Source organism: Sinocyclocheilus rhinocerous, unplaced genomic scaffold, assembly GCF_001515625.1.
Source record: "Sinocyclocheilus rhinocerous isolate Xijiao unplaced genomic scaffold, SAMN03320098_v1.1 scaffold101, whole genome shotgun sequence".
NCBI lineage: Eukaryota > Metazoa > Chordata > Actinopteri > Cypriniformes > Cyprinidae > Sinocyclocheilus > Sinocyclocheilus rhinocerous.
In genome coordinates this window covers 614,372-623,564 of record NW_015626036.1, presented here as the reverse complement: position 1 = coordinate 623,564, position 9,193 = coordinate 614,372, and the positions used below count along the sequence as shown (strand labels likewise).

The window sequence follows — 9,193 nt, the reverse complement described above, 5'->3', positions numbered from 1 at the left end:
ATATGTGTGTATATATATATATATATATATATATATACATATATATAATTTTAGTTTTATTTATTTTAGTACATTAAGTTTAATTAAAAATTTAATACGTTGCCTTTGCAAATAGTTGAAATAATTATTTAAAACATTTATTTCAATATAAATATTTATTTAAATGTGTTGTTTTTTTCCAGTTCATTTATTTCAGTTATTTCATTTTATTTCAAGAGACATTTTTAATGGTTTTAATTTTAGTGTCAGCTTTAATTTTGGTTAACTGTAATAACCTTTCTATATAGCTTTTATTTCAGCATTAGTTTTAGTACATCAAGTTAAACTAACATATTTTTTTATGGTTTTAGTTACCTATAATAACCCTGGTCCAAAGCCTAGCTTAACTATTCATGCATATATCTACATCAGTTCCCTGTTTGCCTTTGTAAAAGTGGTTTTACTATAATGTCCCTTTAAGGCATCAATCAGTCACAATGCAAAGCTTTGTCTTCATATCTGGAACTGCTGGAAGGGACGTATTTTAATTATACGAGAGCTGTTTAATTCCACAGACACTGATCTGAGTGCGTTTCCTATATGAAGTCTGTAGGGTTTGTGTATTCATGCATGTGAGATCCACTAGTACTAATTTTAAGAGATAAGATAAAATAAAAAATTTAAAAACTTCTTTTAAGATTAAAATCTATTTTCCAAGAGGACTTTTTATGAGTGCACTAGCATAAAGATGACCTCAAAGACACGGACGAAACCAAAATTATTTTAGTATAAGAGAGACTATTATAGTTTTTATTCATATTCTGAATTAGTTTTTTTATATTTCTCATTTTAATTTTAAAGTGAGATACTTTTTGTGTGTGTTTGTTTTTGTCATTTTAGTATTTTGTTCATCTGTACTTTTTCTATATAGTTTCTATTTTATTTCACTTTTAGTTGTTTTAGTACATCAAATTAAACTAAATAAAAATGTTGCCTTGGCAGCTAGCTTAAATAAAATATTTTTATTTTTATTTTTTTTAATTAATGTACATTTTATTTCAGGTAACCAGGGTTATTATAATTAACCTGGAACTAAAATAATATAAAAAATCATTACTTGAAATAAAATAAACGTTTATATAAATATTCATATAATTTAATATAATAAATAATATAATACAAATATAACAAATTATTTCAGCTAGTTGTCAAGGCAACATTTCTCATTTTAATTTAGTTTGACTTGTACTAAGATAAGGAAAATGTTTGTCGCACGTATCACATTGTCACAGCCATGCCTTGTAAAAATTCATAAAAATGTTACTGAGCAACTGACAGTAACACCGTTTCAGCGCAGCTTGATTTTTTTGTCTTTCTCTGACAGTTTTAAATCCTTACACACTGCTGAAATGTTTGCTGCATTAGCCTCTGTTTGATCGCGTCACGTCATTGTTCGGTACAATTTATTCGGTCTTTTCGCTTATTCCAAACACTGAAAGAGCTTTTTTTGCCATTTTCGGCCAAACTATTTTGGTTGCCGAACATTCGGTGCATCCTTAATTAAGATACTATTACAGTTTTTATTTTGAATCGGTTTTAAATTTATGTGCTTTCCATTTTAATGTAAATTTTAGTTAAAATTTTAGTAATTTTGTCATGTCATTTTTAGTATTTTATATATATAATATATAAATTAAAAATTTAATACGTTGCCTTTGCAAATAGTTGAAATAATTATTTAAAACATTTATTTCAATATAAATATTTATTTAAATGTGTTGTTTTTTTCCAGTTCATTTATTTCAGTTATTTCATTTTATTTCAAGAGACATTTTTAATGGTTTTAATTTTAGTGTCAGCTTTAATTTTGGTTAACTGTAATAACCTTTCTATATAGCTTTTATTTCAGCATTAGTTTTAGTACATCAAGTTAAACTAACATATTTTTTTATGGTTTTAGTTACCTATAATAACCCTGGTCCAAAGCCTAGCTTAACTATTCATGCATATATCTACATCAGTTCCCTGTTTGCCTTTGTAAAAGTGGTTTTACTATAATGTCCCTTTAAGGCATCAATCAGTCACAATGCAAAGCTTTGTCTTCATATCTGGAACTGCTGGAAGGGACGTATTTTAATTATACGAGAGCTGTTTAATTCCACAGACACTGATCTGAGTGCGTTTCCTATATGAAGTCTGTAGGGTTTGTGTATTCATGCATGTGAGATCCACTAGTACTAATTTTAAGAGATAAGATAAAATAAAAAATTTAAAAACTTCTTTTAAGATTAAAATCTATTTTCCAAGAGGACTTTTTATGAGTGCACTAGCATAAAGATGACCTCAAAGACACGGACGAAACCAAAATTATTTTAGTATAAGAGAGATACTATTATAGTTTTTATTCATATTCTGAATTAGTTTTTTTATATTTCTCATTTTAATTTTAAAGTGAGATACTTTTTGTGTGTGTTTGTTTTTGTCATTTTAGTATTTTGTTCATCTGTACTTTTTCTATATAGTTTCTATTTTATTTCACTTTTAGTTGTTTTAGTACATCAAATTAAACTAAATAAAAATGTTGCCTTGGCAGCTAGCTTAAATAAAATATTTTTTTGTTTGTTTTTTTTAATTAATGTACATTTTATTTCAGGTAACCAGGGTTATTATAATTAACCTGGAACTAAAATAATATAAAAAATCATTACTTGAAATAAAATAAACGTTTATATAAATATTCATATAATTTAATATAATAAATAATATAATACAAATATAACAAATTATTTCAGCTAGTTGTCAAGGCAACATTTCTCATTTTAATTTAGTTTGACTTGTACTAAGATAAATGTAATAAAAATGACTTAAAAAGTACAGAAAAAACAGAAGCTACTAAAAATGACAAACACTGAACAAAATGACTAAAACTTTAAAGTCGAAATATATATAAAAACATTCAAAATATTAAATAAAACTATAAATTAAAAAGTGTCTCAATGATACTAAAATAACACTGTAAGCAACAAATTTTTTATGGTTTCAGTTTTAGTTAACTATAATAGACCTGGACTAAACTCCAGTTTTTATTTCATAGGGTTCATAGAAAGATCAATAGTCACCTTTGATTTGGTATTGAGTTTTAAGTGTGGTTATATCATCTCTTACCATCTGATCTATCAAACCTCACCTTTTTCTCTCTGCCATTGCAGTATCAAGTCGGGCAGCTTTTCTCGGTGGCTGAGGCCAGTAAAAACGAGACGGGTGGAGGAGAGGGCATTGAAGTGCTCAAGAATGAACCCTATGAGAAGGAAGGCGAGAAGGGACAATACACACACAAAATCTACCACTTAAAGAGGTAAAAATGGGTCGTTTTATTCTGTAATAGTTATACTTTAATAGTTTTGTCAAGTTAGTAATTTTCTGTAATTGCAGACTTGTTTTTTAATTCTTGTTACTAACACCACCTACGGTTTAGTATTGTCAGATGTGACGCATCTCAAGTGTTTTGCAGCATATTATCAGATGACAAGCCATTCAACTTAACGCGAAGCTGTAAATAATTACTCCGGCTTTGCTTCATTACTCTTGTGTTTTGCATTCATCCAGTAAAGTGCCAGGCTTTGTGAAGATGATCGCACCAGAGGGGGCATTAGTTTTCCATGAAAAGGCCTGGAATGCTTATCCATACTGCCGCACAAGTGAGTTGGAAACCTTTTCATCCGTTATACCACACAATCAGTCACTATTATGTTTTTATTGCATACGACAATATGTAATGAATTACATATTGGCACAGACGTCATGTGTGTACAATGTGTTTTGATTGTTTCACGAAGTTCTCACATGTGCCGTTTGGTAAAGAATTAGGCCGGAAACATACTCGGCAAGTATGCAAACGCAGACATGATTACTCAACCAAAGCATGCCTAGCTAAACCCTGTTGTTTTTAGCCAACATTAAGTTGGTTAAATGACTGAGACCCGTAGTGTCTGATACACTAAGAAGGCTGTGCATACTTGAGTTGCATTATGAATTGACCTCTGACATATTTCGTGGCTGTAACGGTTTGCATTTATGTACTCCGAGTATGTTTCGGGCCTCATTTGTTTTGGTCTGTTTTGACAGTGGAAATATGAATGGTTTATTTGTGTCACCTGATTATTTTTCTTCTTTTATTTTTGCATGCTGCTCCATTCTCCTCAGTTGTGACTGTAAGTACGAACACTAGCTGTCATTATGACTGTACGCTAAACTTTAGTGCATGATCATTTACTATGAAGTGCCTGCAGTTTGTAAAAGTTGTTTTTGATCGAGTCACATTATTTGATTCTTAGCGTGTGAATTGACACAGTGACTTTAAAAACTATTCAGACATGCTTGTAAGTGTGTGAATGTCATTGCATCAGATTAAGTGTCTGTATTTGCATGTCTTTATAGTTTCTTGTGACTTGTTTTTGTCAAAACTTTTGTTTGCAAAGTGCACGTGTGCCATCTTTCTGTTTGATAAATAATTATTTTGTCATCGCACGCGATGACACTCATACTTCTAAGTGTGGCTTAAAGGAATAGTCCAGCTGAAGAAAATTTGCTGAAGATGTACTCACCCTCAGGCCATTCAAGATGTAAATGAGTTTGTTTCTTCACTGGAGCACATTTGGAGAAATGTAGCATTGCATCACTTGCTCACCAATGGATGCTCTGCAGTGAATGGGTGCCGTCAGAATGAGAGTCCAAACAGCTGATAAAAACATCACAATAATCCACAAGTAACCCACACCACTCCAATCCATCAATTAATGACTTCTGAAGCCAAAAGCTGCATCTTTGTTAGAAACAAATCCATCATTAAGACATTTTTTTTAACTTCAAACTATTGCTTCTGGCTAAAATATGAGTCCTCTATCCATAATATTGCTTTCTTCAAAGAACAAGTTTTCTCGTCTGAATTAGGAGAGAAATATGCACAGATCAAACACCGTTTATAAGTGAAAACAGTCCCAAACAGCTCTAAACAAATATGTGTGTGGATTTTGATGTGAGAGGACAACAGGAGATGGACTTCATCACTGGAGGAAGTGTTATTATGGATTATGGACTCATTTTTTGGTCAGAAGTGACGTTTCAAATTAAAACTTTTTGGTTTCCAAGATGTTAACTGATGGACTGGAGTGGTGTGGATTATTGTGATGTTTTTATCAGCTGTTTGGACTCTCATTCTGACGGCACCCATTCACTGCAGACGATCCATTGTTGAGCAAGTGATGTAATGCCAAATTTCTCCAAATCTGTTCCCACGAACAAAACAAACTCATCTACATCTTGGATGGCCTGAGGGTGAGGACATTTTTAGCAAGTTTTCATTTTTGGCTGAACTATTCCTTCAAGTGTCTGAATATGTTTTGGGACCACTGTATGTGTGTTTATTTTAGTTCAGCACACCAATCATAACGCCAGTTTACCTAGAACTTGGAGTACAGCCTATTTACTTCCTGTTTTCTAGGAACTCGTTCCCTCCAGCATTAAAGCCAGTTTAAAAACATGCGGTTTGGACTGCTCTAAACTTGTTGGACCTCAGATTACCCTTTAGAAACATATTTGCATTGCATGCGCTGTTAAACCACAGTTTAAAGTGAACTTATGCTGCTGTTTGTGATAAAACCGCATTTCATGAATGTAAACAACACTGTATCTTCTCCTCAGAACGAATACATGAAAGATGACTTCATGATTAAAATTGAAACCTGGCACAAACCTGACACGGGCTCTTTAGAGAATGTGAGTGAGACGTTTCTTAGTTTTTTTGATGTTTTGAATGCATCTGTAATCTCATGCTCAAGCTGATGTTTTTTGTGTTTGTTTGTGCCCAATTACAGGTACATGATCTGGATCCCACCACATGGAAGACGGTCGAAGTCGTGCATATCGATATAGCCGATCGGTCTCACGTTGAACCTGGAGTGAGTTCACTTTACATCAGTCTACAAATGTTCTGATCTCATTTGCACACATTCTTTGTGCCTTTTAGTAGCAATACCCATTTTGAATATAAAGCTTATAGTCCATCCCTGCTGGTCACCCTGTGGTCAGCTGGCATTCAAAAATGGACTGTTGATATCCAACACGTGGCAACTAATTTGCATAACCCCGCCCTCTGCTGCAATGCATTAAGCTGTTTTTGCATTAGAGGTTTTGGTGTGATGTTCCTCATTTGTGAGTCCTTTTTGGATAAAATCATGCATTAAATGAGACCATTGGAACTATTTGAGGCTCATTTAGTGTTCAACCATTGTGCTTGTGTTAATCGCTCATGCATAAATGCTTATCGGCTGATGCAGATCATCTCAAATTGGCAAAATCTGATTTATCCACTTAGTTTAATATTGTGTTTTATGTAATATTCCCTGCACAAAAAGTTTGAGGTCAGTAAGATTTTTTGTTTTGTTTTTGAAAGAAATTAAGTATGCATTAAATTGAAGTTGTCAGTAAAGACATTTAAAATGTTACAAAATATATATGAAAATATATTTATTGAGCAGCAAATCAGCATATTTGAATGATTTCCGAATGATCATGTGACACTGAAGACTTGAGTAATGATGCTGAAAATTCAGCTTTGATCACAGGAATAAATTAGATTTTACAATACATTCAAATAGAAAACAGTTATTTTAAATATTAATAATATTTCACAATTTTACTGTTTTCACTCATTTTTTAATCAAATAAATGAAGTCTTGGTGAGCAGAAGAAACTCAAAAACATAAAAAATCTCGCTGACCCCAAACTTTTAAACAGTAGTGCATGTACTTTGTAGCAAGACATCACAGCACTATTTATCATATTACTATGTCATAAAATTGTCTTAATACAACAAACCCCTTTGTTGCATGCTGTTTGTTTGCATGTAAGTATTAGTGTATCTAAATTAATTTCATTATTGATTAGGTTCATACAAACAAATCACAACGTCACAAATTCCTCCTCCTGTAGCACACAAATTTAGAGTCCATGTTAGCCTAAAAACATAGACATTAAAAATCCACCAGAAATGGCACTTTTAGCCAACTGTTTCCAGTGTGCTGTGATTTGGGACGTGCTAGTGTGTGACTTGTGATTCAGCCTTTAGCCGGCGTGTTACATAAGACTGGATTAGGGTGACATGACATTAGAGCGTGTGGACCATTGCCCTTCTAACCTGCATTACTCGAGGTTCAATAGTTTACCAAGAAGGCTTCTTCTTATCTTTATCTACAGCAGGGAGACCTGAACCTGCTGTAAGCGGCAGAGTTTACTGCACAATCTGGTCTGTTTGAAGCTGTAGACATCGCTGCTAAAAACTCAAGCCTCAAGATCAAACAAACTAGGTGCCGTGTACAAGCAGACACGCACACTGCGTCAAACATCAGTTGCTTTGAATAAATCCAAATGCGTTTCCATGTGACCTCATTCTGGCTCTGTGCCGAGTGCATAAATACAGCTGTGTCCGTTTGACTGGAGTCCAGCGTCGTGGTGTGTTGACTAGCAGGAGTGTGTTGGTTATCTGCTCCTCTTCATCTCCTGCTGACCTGCTCACTGTAGAGGGGCGCTGAAGTGACTGCTCCTCCCAGGCCCCAGCGCTTTTATGCTTCATATCTTTAATTAGTTAAGTGGATCAGTCCTGGTTCAGGTTAATCCTTATTCCCATATGTTCACGGTACTCAGCACCGAGGTTTGAGAGATTAAAAGGTAGCGCGCGAGTGTGCGCACTAGTGTGAAAAGACGGAAATGATGGGAATTCCCAAACTGAAGGTGGTGGGAAGGTGTTTTTTAAGATAACGTATTGTTACCTTTTCAGACACCTTTAGCAACTTATTTTTTTCAAAAAGCACCTATTGACAAATCAAGCAACTCTCTGAGTGATCATTATGATTTATAGTATATGAAATTTACATTAAAAACAATCTTACTGACCCCAGACTTTTGAACTATTTTAATCTCACCATAAATCTAGCGACTCTCTTAAAGAATCATTTAGCACTTTATTTTATTTATTTTATTTTATTTATTCATTTATTCATGCATTTCTCTTCTCTCACACACACACACACAAAACTAACTACTAACTACACAAGAAGTCTTGCGACTCTTGAGGGATCACTTCACATGCACACTACTGGTCAAAAGTTTGTATTTTTGTTTATATATTTTTGAATGAAGTCTTTTACTCTCCCTTATTTTGTATTTATTTGATAAAAAATATAGTAAAAACAGAAATATTACAATTTAAAATAACTATTTTCTATTTTATTATACTTAAAAAAAAAAAAAAATTATATATATATATTATATACAAATATGGTATGATGTCATGATGTTAATTAGCGCATAGCGTCATCTAGCAACTGTTTAAGCAGGCTTTAGCTACTTTGAGTAGTTGACCACACTGATAACATGAAATCAAAATTGACCATTTTTACTTTCTGAATGTCCCTGGTAATTGGTGATAAATTAAAATGTTTTGATTTATAGATTTTTTTTATCAAAATAAAATATCCATCTCTGGAATTACATCTAAGCTGACTTGACCAAGACAATGTGGAGAAATATTAACCATAAAGAAAACACATGTGACCCAGTTGTTGTTCTCTCAGGATTATAAACAGGAAGAGGACCCAGCAATCTTTCAATCAGTGAAAACAGGCCGGGGACCTTTAGGACCGGACTGGAAGGTGAGTGGCTGTATTATATTAGTTAATTTATCAGAGATTTTTGTTCCCGATTAATTCAGTTCCATATAAAGCCCATGTGTGATTTCTCCCTGAACAGAAAGAGCTCTTGGCTAAGCCGGACGCCCCTCGTATGTGTGCGTACAAACTAGTCACCGTCAAGTTCAAGTGGTGGGGCCTGCAAACCAAAATAGAAAACTTCATCCACAAGGTAAGAAACGACACCCATTCAAGCAAGAGCTTTATATTTTATTCTCCCTCATGTTTTTTAAACACATACAGGTAGTGTTGTCACAGTACCAAAATGTCAGTATTCGGTACCAATACCAGTGAAAGTCCACGGTTCTCTGTACCAATTTCGGTACCAAAGCAAAACACAAAAACATGCTAATTAAAATGTTTTACTATACTTTCATTTAATCCAAACTGTGTACATATTTAATTTAAAAGGGCTTTTAAAACCCTCTAGAGTTATTCAGCCAAGAATAACAACTAAGTTAGCTAAAAAA

At 33.3% G+C, this 9,193-nt stretch overlaps 1 protein-coding gene across 1 annotated transcript in view; it reads left to right on the top strand.

Moving 5' to 3' along the window:
* Nucleotides 1-9,193, top strand: part of LOC107709228 (phosphatidylinositol transfer protein beta isoform-like) — a gene marked incomplete at its 5' end in the record, with an annotated part of 19,101 nt that overhangs the window by 3,079 nt on the left and 6,829 nt on the right. Inside the window, 7 exons of the mRNA XM_016513668.1 lie at nucleotides 3,189-3,334; nucleotides 3,586-3,677; nucleotides 4,183-4,190; nucleotides 5,680-5,754; nucleotides 5,853-5,936; nucleotides 8,610-8,687; nucleotides 8,785-8,895. Coding sequence (XP_016369154.1) covers nucleotides 3,189-3,334; nucleotides 3,586-3,677; nucleotides 4,183-4,190; nucleotides 5,680-5,754; nucleotides 5,853-5,936; nucleotides 8,610-8,687; nucleotides 8,785-8,895 — 594 coding nt within the window. The remainder of the gene's footprint in view (nucleotides 1-3,188; nucleotides 3,335-3,585; nucleotides 3,678-4,182; nucleotides 4,191-5,679; nucleotides 5,755-5,852; nucleotides 5,937-8,609; nucleotides 8,688-8,784; nucleotides 8,896-9,193) is intronic.